At 35.6% G+C, this 15780-nt stretch overlaps 1 protein-coding gene across 1 annotated transcript; it reads left to right on the forward strand.

The window, feature by feature from the left end:
- The first annotated feature begins 2137 nt into the window (after positions 1-2137).
- LOC110445459 lies at positions 2138-15271 on the forward strand. The gene is made up of 11 exons (XM_021490113.1): positions 2138-2359; positions 4607-4717; positions 6810-6888; positions 7178-7336; positions 7638-7742; positions 8294-8403; positions 9509-9622; positions 10710-10788; positions 10994-11152; positions 14301-14392; positions 14870-15271. Exons 1-11 carry the CDS (start codon positions 2219-2221, stop codon positions 14903-14905), a joined length of 1185 nt encoding a protein of 394 aa, XP_021345788.1. The 5' UTR covers positions 2138-2218; the 3' UTR covers positions 14906-15271.
- The last annotated feature ends 509 nt before the right edge of the window (positions 15272-15780 follow it).

The raw sequence follows: 15780 nt of genomic DNA on the forward strand, positions 1-15780 counted from the left end.
CCATTTTGAACGAGATCAGGAGCTCTTCATGGAACAAGTTTAAAGTTTTAATTTCAAGTATTTTCTTGCATTTTCAGTTTCCGTTTATACATGTATGTTCCCTCATGGCATATATTTTTTTCTTAGCATTTTTAGATTAATACACAGAGTTAAATCATTTTTAATCCTTGCTTTGAAAACAAACTCAGACAATTAAGTAGTGGTTAGGACTATATATTTAGTACAAATATAGGAATATCATACTGTTATTTAAAATGTTTTCTTTTTCTTTTTTGTTTCTTTATAATATAAGGAGACACTTTTCAGTGTTTAGAAGATGTTACATTATTTGCTGGAGTTTTACAACTTATGGTAATTACAGATAAGACAAAGATACTACCAAGGACACACTCACACTGACTCGGAAACATCATCATCATCATCAAGAACGCTCACACTAACTCGCACACACCATCATCAGCAGCAGCAGCAATCATTCGTCATTCATCATACTCACTTTCATACACACGCCAGAACCTTTTTCACCCTCATTCACACTAATTTGTATTCATTAACCCGATATACAACATGTATCTTAACATGACCTGTTCTAGTGTGGACCTCTTCATAAATTTGCTCTACGTTTAAACGCTCGTGATAAATACTTTCCTAAATTATTAAGTTCTTTTGTGTTTTCGATTTTGAGAAATTGAACAAATTTATGCATACTAGGCCTTTTGAAATAATATTGCTTTATGTATTTAGAACGGAGGATAAGCAAACGTTATCTAAGAATGTGTGTAGTATGAAACACAGGTAAATATCAGGTGAATATTTTGGTGAAAATACAGCCTTTATATGAAACGGTATGTAATTGACTTGCCATTGTTTCATAAAACAACACCTGCCTATTGTTGGTAAATATGTTGACACCCAGAGAACACACTCGAGGAGGATATGCTCAACGAAATTTAGCATGTGAGACGATTATAAATTGCGTAAGTATAAGTAAGACTGTCTATAAAGACTGTAACGTTTCTATTTGTTGATTGCAGAATGCCTACACACTGTTACCATAAAGTTGTCAAATTCAAAAGGTTTTATTTAATAACCCTTTTTTTCGTACACGTCATACAAGATAAGTACATAATGAGAATTAAGTCTGTGTATATATGTCAGTTGATTGCCCATTACACTCTATTTAGAATTTGTTTGTGAGGGGTGGTTTTATTTTGGGTGGTTGCGTTTCGGTCATTTCTGTAAGTCTTATGACATCAACATGTATACCTGATGCATGAAGAAAAACTATTTATTTTAGTGGTTCGTAACCTATCTTGATAAACTGATCCAGGCAAATCACATGTGACGTCAGGCGGCCATCTGTCACTATGAAGCGTGATCGATACGTTTATACAGGTGAGTTATGCATTCATCGCCGTATGGAAGGAGAACGTATCACGTTATTTACGTGAATGACATAGTTTTTTGTTTTTCTAAAAAGATATTAAAATATGACGTGTCCATGCGCTCAAGTTGGCATTAAAGTATTATTATTGCAATCGAGAAAATTCGTTCATGCTATGTCCGAATTACTGAAATGTGTACTTCTTTTAATTTGGACTTATACGCCCTGCTCCAAATCAGAACAAAACATATTTTGATGAATATTTAGAAATATTTCTATTTAGATAAGCTTTTACCAGGTTATATTTTCCATCGTTAAGGGAAGTAAAATAAATTCAGTTGCAAATATTATGCTGTTTTGGAAAGATGACTGGTTAAAAACCTCTCACAATTAGTGCCATGAACAGTATGCTTTCGAGACCTTGCCCTGATTGGCGTTGAACATAAATAACCTGGCCTCCTTATTTGTAAGCCCGCCTCCTCCCAAGTTCAAGTTCTTTATTACCTTGGGTCTTTTGAGCCATCGATTTCAAAAGTGAGATATCCCGACCCCTAATCTAGTAGCGCTGCCTGCTAAGTATATTGCGAAATTACAATCACAAGATTACCTGTTTCCAAATCAGAAGCATCTGTCTGCTGTGCATATTGCGAAATTACAATCATACGATCGTAACCTATACGAGTACACGCGTGATAACCTCAAGCTAACAGTACGTGTTTATGTTGTGAAGCTTCCTAGTCAAAATCACATGATAACGACTCACTTCCGGAACGCTATATATATCATACAACAGCGTGTTATTCTAACATCTGATCGAGATCTGCGGCAGCAAACATGAACACTTTAGCACTGGTCAGCTTTGTTGGTCTCGTTGCATTGAGCTCTGCATCAAGATGTTGTGCACCTCCACAGTTAGAGAGAAGCGAGTATATCGAGGGGAGAGAAATGATGGACGGGAAAATGATACCTGTCAAGGTATGTTGTTAATACTCAGTACAAAGCATAATATACCCGTCAAGCTCGTGTGCTCTTTAAGGGTTTTACCTGCAATTGAGTCAAAATTGTATAAAGATAACTTCATGATCAATGCTATTTTAGATTCCCTTATATTTGATATTTACGCCAGGTTCATTTGTAAGCGGTGCTATTTATAGACATTGCAATAGCGTATGACCTAGTGGTAACGAACATACCCGAAGCGACCTTGTCGACAAAGTGTTATGGTCTAGTTACTGTCCTTGTTAGACAAACAAACGAGTATTTAGGAGACACTGACAGGTCTATTATTTACCAACAAGTTTAGTAACTGTGCACGCTATTTAAATAAATATGTTTTCAAAGCATTCACATCGATTTCCTTCACAAGTGTTTATAGTCAGCAAATGAACAAGAGTTTAGCATTATTATGGAAAGATTGGTAGGTTAGAATGAATCGAAAGATATAAAACAACAAAGAAAACTCCTATACGGAAGCAACTGAATACGCTCTTAATAATAATGATAATAATAAAACAAGAGGCCAATGGCCTCTTGGACTCGTCCATTTCTGTCATTCCATTAACCTAAGCAATATATAACTGCAAATTGCAGATTTTATTTGGTCTTAAGATAAGATAAGTTTATTTCCGGTTCAGGATTTATACATAAGCCCTCTGTACCAGACTCAAAAAATACATACAAAGTAGTATTATGCATATAATATAAATAATTTGACAATTTTATGATTGCAGCTCTGTAATTTTAAAAGAAATCTTGGTTTTTCCAGTTGTTGTCTAGTTCATTTTTAAATTTGTTAACATTATTTGCTGAAGTAACATATTCATGTAGTTTATTCCATGTTGATGCCGATCTTATTGAAAAATAGTTTTTCCTTGGTATGGTAGAAGAGCGTCTTGGGTATATCGTTTTTGAGTTTACTCGACGGCTGTGTCGTTGAGCGGCGTCTTCCCATAACACTACTGCATTGCAGCATTCCTGATCGTATACTCCATTAATAATTGTATATAGTTGGCTCTTACTCTTTTGAAGGCTAATATTGGTAGCTGGAGTATTTCCAGTCTGGCTGTAGCTGAGGTTACTCATGCCTAGAAGGCACTTGGTTGCTCTTCGTTGCACTGCCTCTATCTTATCGATGTGATTTTTTTAGGTATGGTGCCCACACAGTGCTCGCGTAGTCCAATTATGAACGGAATGTTCTCCGTAGGAGTGCAAACATTGAGTTCGCTTATCAAAGGATAACTCGGAGTCTATGGTGACCCCGATATCCTTTTCCTCGGTGATTGTCTGTAAGTCTTTCCCATGAAGATGATAGGTTGTCCGGGGGTTACTGTCCTCGGGTTGTCTCCTTACCCAATCCCATGTGTTTGCACTTGTCGGGATGCATTTTAAGTAGCCATGTGTCGCTCCACTTACACATTGTATCTAGATTCTTCCTGGAGATCAGCACTATCTTCTCTGTTTTTTATTATTTTAAAAATCTTGGTGTCATCTGCAAAAAGATATATTTCTGACTGGACCGAGCTTGGTAGATTAATTACAAATATAACGACTAATTGTATAGAGGGATATTGATATTGATATTGTTATATTAACAACTAATGTCAGTTTAAGGACGTGCCCCGGTATCTGTAATGCATGTGTGTGCATTGAAAGCAATATGCTTAAGGAGATAACCAAGGGCCAACGGTACGGTAGCCGATATGTGCCATTTCGTTGTTTCGTCTTTCCGGGGCGAAACGAAGACACAACGAGAATTAAGATTTGTTAATTGTCGTCCTTTCGGGGCGAAAAGACGAAACAACGAAATGGCACATATCAGCCACCGTACAACAGACAAATCCTATTCAATGTGTGGCACATGATTACGAAAGAAATTTCAATCAATAACAGCGAGTTGGGGGATGGTTGGGTGTGAGGTTGTAAAAGAGATGTTTGATAATTATTGTATATCAGGGATTTTAACTAACACACCTTGCTGGAAATACAAGTCTGTTGACAGGGCTGAGTAGACGGCAGCATTCTTAACGGGTGTTGTCTGGTCGTCACATGTTCTCCAGGGTCCAATACACAAATCGTACTTTATGTGTGGTAATCCATCTAAAACCTAGCCTGCGTGTAGTAAAGACATTTATATTAAAAAGGAGGATATGTTTGCTTCCTCAACATGTTTCCCTCTGATCATATACTCAATAGAGTATAAGAGCTTACTTTTCTTTGTTGAAGGCTACAGCACGGACGGCTTATGATGCTACGAATGAAAGATTGATGACTAAATCAACAATCACACGTGGACAGACAACAGAGACTAAACACATTCTAAGTGATTACAAACAAGTAAGTGTATAATATGACTGAGGCAGGAAACCTCGTGTTTCAGTAAAGATCGTCACGAAAAGTATATTTATCACATAATGTACTGTGTTATCCAGCGACTAATCCATGTCATATATTTTTGCGTATTAACCCATGTTATATGACGTATCAGCCCTGTGATTGGTTGAAAGTTTCAATTGTTTAAATTGTGATGTCACCGCATAGGACAAGTACATGACGTCATAGACTGGGGTCAAAATGGCGGCTTTTTACATTTCAAGGTTGCATGAAAATTGTCGTGTTACACGAATAAATGCCACACATCTTGAGCATGTGTTAAAAATGATCTTACACTCGTTTTCATTTCAAATGAAATTTATAAAACTCGTCACGAATTTTTCATTTTAGCTCGCCAGAGGCTCGCTAAATTGAAATATTATTAGGCTCGTTTCATAAATCTCATATGAAATGGAAACTCAGGTAAGATCCTATATATATATATTGTATCCTGTTTGCATTTGTCTGAAATGAGTTTCATCTTTGAAATTTGTACTACATTCTTAACTAAGCTCCAGTTATCATTCACTTGACAAGTTGTAAATTCCAATTTCGGAAGATTTCAAACAATCCCCTGTGTGGTGACATTATTGCCTAAAACTCAGGAAAAGTTCGTCAAGTAATCTATCTAATTTTGAGTACATTTGTACAAGTGTATTAATGTGTTACAATATATTAACCGTCTTTGTCGTATAAATTCCAAAATGTGACCTGACACTGAATCAAAATGATCACCTGATAACGGATGCGTATTGGTTTAACTGTCATAACTTGTCACGGTCAACACACATGTAAAGAATTCATTAGGCAACTTATGATCAAACTGTCACGATTAATGCTAAATGCGACAATCAAAACAATATCAAAGGTATTATCTATAAAACCCATTGGCGCGTTGAAAATTGTATGATATGTATATGTTATTGTGTTACGCGTTGTAAGTTGTGTGATATGTATGTGTTATTGTGTGACGCGTTGTAAGTTGTGTGATATGTATGTGTTATTGTGTGACGCGTTGTATGATATGTATGTGTTATTGTGTGACGCGTTGTAAGTTGTGTGATATGTATGTGTTATTGTGTGACGCGTTGTAAGTTGTGTGATATGTATGTGTTATTGTGTGACGCGTTGTAAGTTTTGTGATATGTATGTGTTATTGTGTGACGCGTTGTAAGTAATATGATATATATGTGTTATTGTGTGACGCGTTGTAAGTTGTATGATATGTATGTGTTATTGTGTGACGCGTTGTAAGTTGTATGATATATATCTGTATTATTGTGTGACGCGTTGTAAGTTGTATGATATATATCTGTGTTATTGTGTGACGCGTTGTAAGTTGTAGGGTATGTATGTGTTATTGTGTGACGTGTTGTAAGTTGTATGATATATATGTGTTATTGTGTGACGCGTTGTAAGTTGTATGATATATATGTTTTATTGTGTGACGCGTTGTAAGTTGTATGATATATATCTGTATTATTGTGTGACGCGTTGTAAGTTGTATGATATGTATGTGTTATTGTGTGACGCGTTGTAAGTTGTACGATATATATGTTTTGTGTGACGCGTTGTAAATTGTATGATATGTATGCGTTATTGTGTGACGCGTTGTAAGTTGTATGATATATATATATGTTTTGTGTGACGCGTTGTAAGTTGTAGGGTATGTATGTGTTATTGTGTGACGCGTTGTAAGTTGTATGATATATATATATGTTTTTGTGTGACGTGTTGTAAATTGTATGATATGTATGCGTTATTGTGTGACGCGTTGTAAGTTGTATGATATATATATGTTTTGTGTGACGCGTTGTAAGTTGTAGGGTATGTATCTGTTATTGTGTGACGCGTTGTAAGTTGTATGATATATATATATATGTTTTTGTGTGACGTGTTGTTAGTTGTATGATATATATGTGTTATTGTGTAACGCGTCATAAGTTGTACAATAACTGTTCTTTGTGGATTTTCAAATTCCGTTTATAATGATATATGCTGTAAAATGTCAGTCAAACCTATATGTTAATCTTTCGTTTTTTGTTAACAAAACTAGGGATATCAATATACTGTGGTAGAAGGTGCGTGTACCAAATCGAGGCTTACTGGTCCATTTCCCGCACAGTGCATTCCAGGTACGCTATGTTATATTTAGTAACACTTTCGGACAAATTACTACTGACTCCTTTCATCATTTTGATAAAATAAACATTATCATTTCTGTCAAATTGATGATTCGTTGTGATTAGCTGTCTAAATATTCCAGTTTCAGCATGATTGGTCAATAAAAATAAGAAATATGTTGTGATTGGTTGAATAGACAGTTATATTATGATTTTCAGAGGAACACGTACAATAGTTGCTGTGATTGGATAATTAACATAGTTATTGCAACTGTATTTTGATTGGTGTGCTATTTTACAGATAATGCCTCGAAGGGCATACCCATGTATTTTGGAGCAGGTGACAAAAAGATCTTGGCAACAGATTACATAGTAAAAGACGCAGATATGATATCGTCTTTGTTGGTCACAGAGAATTGTACACCGTTCTCTAATACCACGACCTGTACAAGCGGAAAAAGTGAGTATTAACAAAACGATTCGGACTCCATATTTAAATAACTTAATCACGTTAGTTAGTGAGTAACAACAAAACGATTCCGACTCCATATTTAAATAATCTCACCTCGTTAGTTGCATGTGAGGTCAAACTTTAAATATGTTTGTTAAATATGCAGAAAAAAATAATTCCCTGAAATAAAAAGAAATGAATCGCATATTTTAAGATTGTGTTTGTAGATACAGAAAGCTAAACAAGGCTTATATTAACATCATTTGCTGATGAAACGATTTAAGTTTACGTTAAATGATCTATTATGCAGCTCCATACGTCGTGGCTATTGCATATAATGGAACCACACTTGGTATTGCTGATCCTGCCGTCTTCGATATCCCCCCATCTTGTTCGCATGAACACAGAGTCCCAGGTAGGTACGCCACCGCATTGTACACATATATGTGTACCACGTCACTCCTTTCTATGTTCACGTGCGAAGATACCAAACGATAAGAGTATGTGTAACCGTTATGACTTGCATCATTTTTTAGTAACGTTACAGTCAATTTACAAGACTACTAATTAATAATATGTTTATACAATACATTTTGAACCACTTTTAATGGGTGTTATAATTCAGTCGGCTTCTCCTTGGATAGTGTATTTGCACGTTCCTGTCAAAAATTAGCATTGTACCTAAATATCGTACGAGCTGATAGGGATACGTACTTAGCGTTCAAGAGTACACACATTACTGTGATATTTTTATTCCGCGTTTAGATAATCCTTTCAGTAATATGAATTTGAATGTTCAGGCGTTCACCACTTTGTTAGACGTGTACGTTGTTATCATGAACCATGCATTGGTGGTAAAATATTTGAAATGTTATTTCTGTGAGAAATTTCAAGCATACAGTTCACCAGTCCTTAAATCTAAAAGTATACACCAATACTGATTATATACAATTACTTTGATTGAAGATGTACAAGAAAAATTGAATTCTCAAGTCTGCTGCGTTCCTAAACAGTTCGAGTCACCAGGTGGTGCGTTGGGTTTAATTGACGTGAACGGCAAAGCATTGAAGCAAACTGTAAGTCAATTATCTGCATTGTGTAGAACGTAGACATGTGAAAAGTACGTAGAATGTGTTTACTGTTTACTACGTACAATGTGTACACTGTGTATTACTAAGAATTTGCTTACTGCCTATGAGGTAAAATTTGTGTACCGTTTAAGACGTAGACTTAACGTCGTTTCCACGACACAAATTCCCCGTAAATGTTACGTGATTTAACGATCATGTTGTGTATTTGGGGGGAATATCTAAGCTTCCGGTATGAAAGTAAATCAACAAAAATACAGCTTTATCAAAGTGAAAGATAGGTTTGGACTGAAATTGCTGATATTACATACTTCGTGAAATTTCAGACATACAGCTGTCCGAATATCGGTGTTTACCGGAAGTACATATGTCCCAACCCCACGTGACATGCATATTTAAAAGTCCAGAGAAGAACATATTTTTTTTAAGTGACAAAATATGATATTAGAATAAGTTGTATACTATTGCTATTTGTGTAAGGTTCATCGAAAATAAAACTTCTAAACTGCTATCAATCTATTTTGGTCCGATGGTATAAATAGAAAGGATTTACTCCCTCCGTATCTCTTATGTGTTGATTATACAGTCATTTGTAGAGCTGTTTATTATGTGCTTCTTCGCAATCAAGTAAAGATTCACAATTTCTCTACTTCTGTTTTGTATTGATGTCTCCTCATTTCCTGTTTATCGACTTGAATTCAGATTGTGTGTTTGTCCTTTCACGATGCGCTAAAATTTTAATTTTCACTTTCTTCCTGTTATAACAAAGCGATACTGTCCATTTCAGTAACCTGTGCTATGAAAGCGTGAGACACGCGTGTGATTACACCTATAAATAGCATCAAAACTCACCTTTGCCGATTGCATTTCCTTTGATCTGATTATTGGAGCACATCGATCGATTATTGCTTCAGCCCTGTCACCACTGTAGACCATAATGGACTCATCCGTATCAATGCATGGCAGAGTCTACTTAAGGTACATAGGGGTTAAAGGGTCAATGAAGCGATAGAAGTGTTCCGATTTCGACTCACAAATCAAAGAGAGTTCAACATAGTATTAAGAACTCATACGGATATATTTACATTTACAGATTTCCATGATGACCTCCTATGATTCCATCAACAAGAAGACTGTGACAAAGTCAACCACCATTGTTGAGAATTATCCGCCGACAATCACAGTAGAGTTGAAGGACTATGCTGCTGTAAGTAAAATCACTTTATCAAAAAAGAACACAAAACGTGGGGTTTTTTTACAGCTTTTGTATAAAAACATTTTATTTTATTTTCCGAACATTTTCGAATATCGAGATATGAATTATATATGAAATATAAATTTTATGTATTTTTTAAACAATTATGAAACAAGTTATTTTAACTTATTTTAATCACTCTTGTTAGCCTGGATGTTAGCGCGTGGGGGTCTTAGTGTGGGAGGAAACTGAAACTGAAAGAGTACCCGGGGAAAACCCACGTGGTTGGGCAGGTGACCCCAACCTTTCCACGTCCGATCGGGGAATATTAATGGGAGATATAAATTAAACAATCATATCAAAACAAACATTTATTTTATTTTCTTACACATTGGAAACCAATTAGAATGTACTTTCCTGACTACCCCAGTGTTTCTAAGACCACGTGACTTACCATCTTATTATTTTACGGCCATTATTTTAAAGATACTGTTCCTCCGCATGCAATCATTTGTCAAGCATACCACCTTTATTTTTACAAAAAAGCTGCAAAGCAGATGTCTAATTTTCTGGACGCTGCAACGAAGGGCATATTTAGCTGGTTTAATGAGAATTATGTTGAACTATTCAATATGCACATGCATATGTGAACCCTCACTCGAGAAAGCAAACTAGTTTAGAACCAGAAACACAGGACAGCTCATTTTTGCATATTTTATATTCGAAAGACATTTTTGGAGGACCGGTGCACTTTAATGGTATATTTGGATATATAACACATGTAAGCGCAAGTTCATTTTCAATAACACAAAATGATTAACCAATGGAAAGTATACTTAGATGACCGACATAGTAGAGACCTCATATTCCATTACAACACTACTGTAGAAGCCAATGGAAAGTCTGTACTCTAATAGAAAGCTAGTTCACCGTCGATACGGTAATATATTTGGGACGCGTTATATTTCTTTATCGGTAACATGGAGTGTGATAATCTGTTTTCAGCAGTGTATGCCACCTTCACGTCCACTTTGGCTTTGTAAATATATATATATATCTAGTTGGACTAAAATAATACAGTAGTGACTGTCAATTTCAGGGGAAGCAGTACGAAGTCAAAAACGGGGTTTGTACCAAGGGTCCGCTGACCACTACTTTCCCAGACCAGTGCACGCCAGGTACGTAGCTCGGTCTACACACACAGTTTTCATTGTATTTTTGTCTTCAATAACTTTTACTGACTAAGATGTAGTAGTCAAACAGATTATATAACATGCATGCCTAAACAGGTGGGTCAATTTATGTATCTTGTATGTTTATGGTATCATGTTCGTTAGTTTTTTAATGAGTTGTATTTGTTTGATCTGATTGATCTATTTATAGCCAACGCCACATACTCGCCCATCGTCATGGGAACTGGTCCACACGCAGTAAAAGGAAGGATTTATAACTACATGTATAGTGGCATCAATATGACATTCATCGTGACAGAAGATTGCGTCCCTCTCACAGAAATGCTGAACGGACACTCAGTCGCAAGTGGTGTGTTGACATATCTTTAAAATGTAACTTATTTGTGATAAAAAAAAGGTAGAAGTAATCAATGAGTAGTCGGTGATAGAGGTAAAAGTAATCAATTAGTACTCGATGATAGAGGTAGAAGTAATCACTTAATACTCGATGATAGAGGTAGTAACAATCAATTAGTACTGGGTGATTGAGGTAGTACCAATCAATTAGTACACGATGTTTGAGGTAGTAGTAATCAATTAGTACTCGATGTTTGAGGTAGTAGTAATTAATTAGTACTCGTTGATAGAGGTAGTAGTAATCAATTAGTACTCGGAGATAGAGGTAGTAGTAATTAAATAGTACTCGGTGATAGAGTTAGTAGCAATCAATAAGTACTCGGTGATAGAGGTAGTAGTAATCAATTAGTACTCGATGATTGGGGTAGTAGCAATCAATTAGTACTCGATGAGTGAGGTAGTAGTAATTAATTAGTACTCGATGTTTGAGGTAGTAGTAATTAATTAGTACTCGTTGATAGAGGTAGTAGTAATCAATTAGTACTCGGTGATAGAGGTAGTAGTAATTAAATAGTACTCGGTGATAGAGGTAGTAACAATCAATAAGTACTCGGTGATAGAGGTAGTAGTAATCAATTAGTACTCGATGATTGGGGTAGTAGCAATCAATTAGTACTCGATGAGTGAGGTAGTAGTAATTAATTAGTACTCGATGTTTGAGGTAGTAGTAATTAATTAGTACTCGTTGATAGAGGTAGTAGTAATCAATTAGTACTCGGTGATAGAGGTAGTAGTAATTAAATAGTACTCGGTGATAGAGGTAGTAACAATCAATAAGTACTCGGTGATAGAGGTAGTAGTAATCAATTAGTACTCGATGATTGGGGTAGTAGCAATCAATTAGTACTCGATGAGTGAGGTAGTAGTAATTAATTAGTACTCGATGTTTGAGGTAGTAGTAATTAATTAGTACTCGTTGATAGAGGTAGTAGTAATCAATTAGTACTCGGTGATAGAGGTAGTAGTAATTAAATAGTACTCGGTGATAGAGGTAGTAACAATCAATAAGTACTCGGTGATAGAGGTAGTAGTAATCAATTAGTACTCGATGATTGGGGTAGTAGCAATCAATTAGTACTCGATGAGTGAGGTAGTAGTAATTAATTAGTACTCGATGTTTGAGGTAGTAGTAATTAATTAGTACTCGTTGATAGAGGTAGTAGTAATCAATTAGTACTCGGTGATAGAGGTAGTAGTAATTAAATAGTACTCGGTGATAGAGGTAGTAACAATCAATAAGTACTCGGTGATAGAGGTAGTAGTAATCAATTAGTACTCGATGATTGGGGTAGTAGCAATCAATTAGTACTCGATGAGTGAGGTAGTAGTAATTAATTAGTACTCGATGTTTGAGGTAGTAGTAATTAATTAGTACTCGTTGATAGAGGTAGTAGTAATCAATTAGTACTCGGTGATAGAGGTAGTAGTAATTAAATAGTACTCGGTGATAGAGGTAGTAACAATCAATAAGTACTCGGTGATAGAGGTAGTAGTAATCAATTAGTACTCGATGATTGGGGTAGTAGCAATCAATTAGTACTCGATGAGTGAGGTAGTAGTAATTAATTAGTACTCGATGTTTGAGGTAGTAGTAATTAATTAGTACTCGTTGATAGAGGTAGTAGTAATCAATTAGTACTCGGTGATAGAGGTAGTAGTAATTAAATAGTACTCGGTGATAGAGGTAGTAACAATCAATAAGTACTCGGTGATAGAGGTAGTAGTAATCAATTAGTACTCGATGATTGGGGTAGTAGCAATCAATTAGTACTCGATGAGTGAGGTAGTAGTAATTAATTAGTACTCGATGTTTGAGGTAGTAGTAATTAATTAGTACTCGTTGATAGAGGTAGTAGTAATCAATTAGTACTCGGTGATAGAGGTAGTAGTAATTAAATAGTACTCGGTGATAGAGGTAGTAACAATCAATAAGTACTCGGTGATAGAGGTAGTAGTAATCAATTAGTACTCGATGATTGGGGTAGTAGCAATCAATTAGTACTCGATGAGTGAGGTAGTAGTAATTAATTAGTACTCGATGTTTGAGGTAGTAGTAATTAATTAGTACTCGTTGATAGAGGTAGTAGTAATCAATTAGTACTCGGTGATAGAGGTAGTAGTAATTAAATAGTACTCGGTGATAGAGGTAGTAACAATCAATAAGTACTCGGTGATAGAGGTAGTAGTAATCAATTAGTACTCGATGATTGGGGTAGTAGCAATCAATTAGTACTCGATGAGTGAGGTAGTAGTAATTAATTAGTACTCGATGTTTGAGGTAGTAGTAATTAATTAGTACTCGTTGATAGAGGTAGTAGTAATCAATTAGTACTCGGTGATAGAGGTAGTAGTAATTAAATAGTACTCGGTGATAGAGGTAGTAACAATCAATAAGTACTCGGTGATAGAGGTAGTAGTAATCAATTAGTACTCGATGATTGGGGTAGTAGCAATCAATTAGTACTCGATGAGTGAGGTAGTAGTAATTAATTAGTACTCGATGTTTGAGGTAGTAGTAATTAATTAGTACTCGTTGATAGAGGTAGTAGTAATCAATTAGTACTCGGTGATAGAGGTAGTAGTAATTAAATAGTACTCGGTGATAGAGGTAGTAACAATCAATAAGTACTCGGTGATAGAGGTAGTAGTAATCAATTAGTACTCGATGATTGGGGTAGTAGCAATCAATTAGTACTCGATGAGTGAGGTAGTAGTAATTAATTAGTACTCGATGTTTGAGGTAGTAGTAATTAATTAGTACTCGTTGATAGAGGTAGTAGCAATCAATTAGTACTCGGTGATAGAGGTAGTAACAATCAATTAGTACTTGGTGATAGAGGTAGTAACAATCAATTAGTACTCGGTGATAGAGGTAGTAGTAATCAATTAGTACTCGGTGATAGAGGTAGTAACAAGAAATAAGTACTCGGTGATAGAGGTTGTAGCAATCAATTAGTACTCGATGATTGAGGTAGTAGCACTCAATTAGTACTCGGTGATAGAGGTAGTAACACTCTATTAGTACTCGATGATTGAGGTAGTAGCTCTATGTTGGCGGTATATTTCTTCATGTATCGTGATATATTTTAAATTTGTTGTAGTGGAATATTGGATTGCCTTGGGCTACACTGGACTGACAACGGGAATCAAAGACCCGTCGGTATTCAACGTACCAGCCAGCTGCGGAGATGATGTATGTTAAACCCTTATATATGTCTTTGTCTATGCTCGAACACCTTTTATATTTTAGTCAAACTACCTGACAAGGGACTATAGGAGGTAGCCTCCTCAGAGTAATATATGTTAGATCTTTGAATACAGCATCTTAACACAGAAAACCAGACGTATTCCTCCTATAGCTCTTGGAGGCATATGTTTAGCAATGTTTAATTAAATATACTTTACAAAGGTAGATGGTGGCATTACTCTTTCCTAGGCAAATATTCAAGCAATCCACATAACAATGTTTGCGAGGCACGGTAGTCTAGTGGTAGGACGCCGAGCACGTAACCAAAGGGTTGCAGATTCGAATCATGTCACGGCACTGTGTTGTATCTTTGAACAAGAAACTTAACTCCGAATTAGTATTGTTATTCATTTATTCCTGACCCATGTTTCATTTTGTCTCTACGAATGTTACTTTTATGTATTTTTCTCGTGTGTTACACAGATGGATCCTTTAGTACCTGTTGTGCAGCTTGGTTAGACACTAACCCATCAACACAAACATCGACAAACTTTAGATGCCAGTATAGCGAAACCGGTATAACCACAGACAGCTCGATCGTAAAATGTGCGAGCCAACCAAAATGTCTTTCTTAACATAAAAAAATAATGACGATAAAATAATTCACGCAGTTAATTGTGGTTGTTCTTCAATAAAATTGATAATGTTTTCAGTTTGATATGTAACTTGTGTGTTTAATGATCTTTACCATGCGCATGTATTAACGAATTAGAACTAGTACTAGAATACTCGATAAATGAACTGGTAACTGTATGAAATATGTTTCAAATGTATAATTTCAGAATTTGGTTATGTGAGTTATAAAAAATGTATTTTTCAAACCTCATAGCGGTTTAGTTTGGTAATAGATAAACATAGTGGAAACAAGATGTATATTTATAATTTGAGCAGCTTGAAAGGCTGAGCACATGCACTGATATGATATAGGTATTTAAGGTGAGGAAATACAGGTCAATAAGCATAAGGAACTACATTGTAATTTATAGGGATCAATGGATTGTCACACACCGTAGGAATACTCTGGTGATTCGAAAATAAAACTATTTAACACAGCTATTTTAAGATACAATTATAGGGGGTTCTTTTATTATCATATTTTAACAACAAATATTCGCATGGAGGAAATTATTTAGTAAATCATTCTTAACTGTAGTCTAATTATGTCTGTTGCGTGATACACGTAAACAAGCCACTGACGTTGTGTACAATAAATGTGTATATTGTTATAATTGTCCGTATTTGCACGCGTTACTGACGAGGTACGTTACACACGTAAATGACTACATACACACGCTATGACGAGGTACACAATTAGGAATGATTTACATACGTTA

This window comes from Mizuhopecten yessoensis, unplaced genomic scaffold (genome assembly GCF_002113885.1).
Source record: "Mizuhopecten yessoensis strain PY_sf001 unplaced genomic scaffold, ASM211388v2 scaffold245, whole genome shotgun sequence".
NCBI lineage: Eukaryota > Metazoa > Mollusca > Bivalvia > Pectinida > Pectinidae > Mizuhopecten > Mizuhopecten yessoensis.

Coding starts and splice junctions, on each gene's coding strand:
- LOC110445459 (XM_021490113.1), top strand. CDS start 2,219: ATGAACACTTTAGCACTGGTCAGCTTTGTTGGTCTCGTTGCATTGAGC. Junction 7,337..7,637: donor GACCTGTACAAGCGGAAAAA/GTGAGTATTAAC, acceptor TCTATTATGCAG/CTCCATACGTCGTGGCTATT. Junction 11,153..14,300: donor CGGACACTCAGTCGCAAGTG/GTGTGTTGACAT, acceptor AATTTGTTGTAG/TGGAATATTGGATTGCCTTG.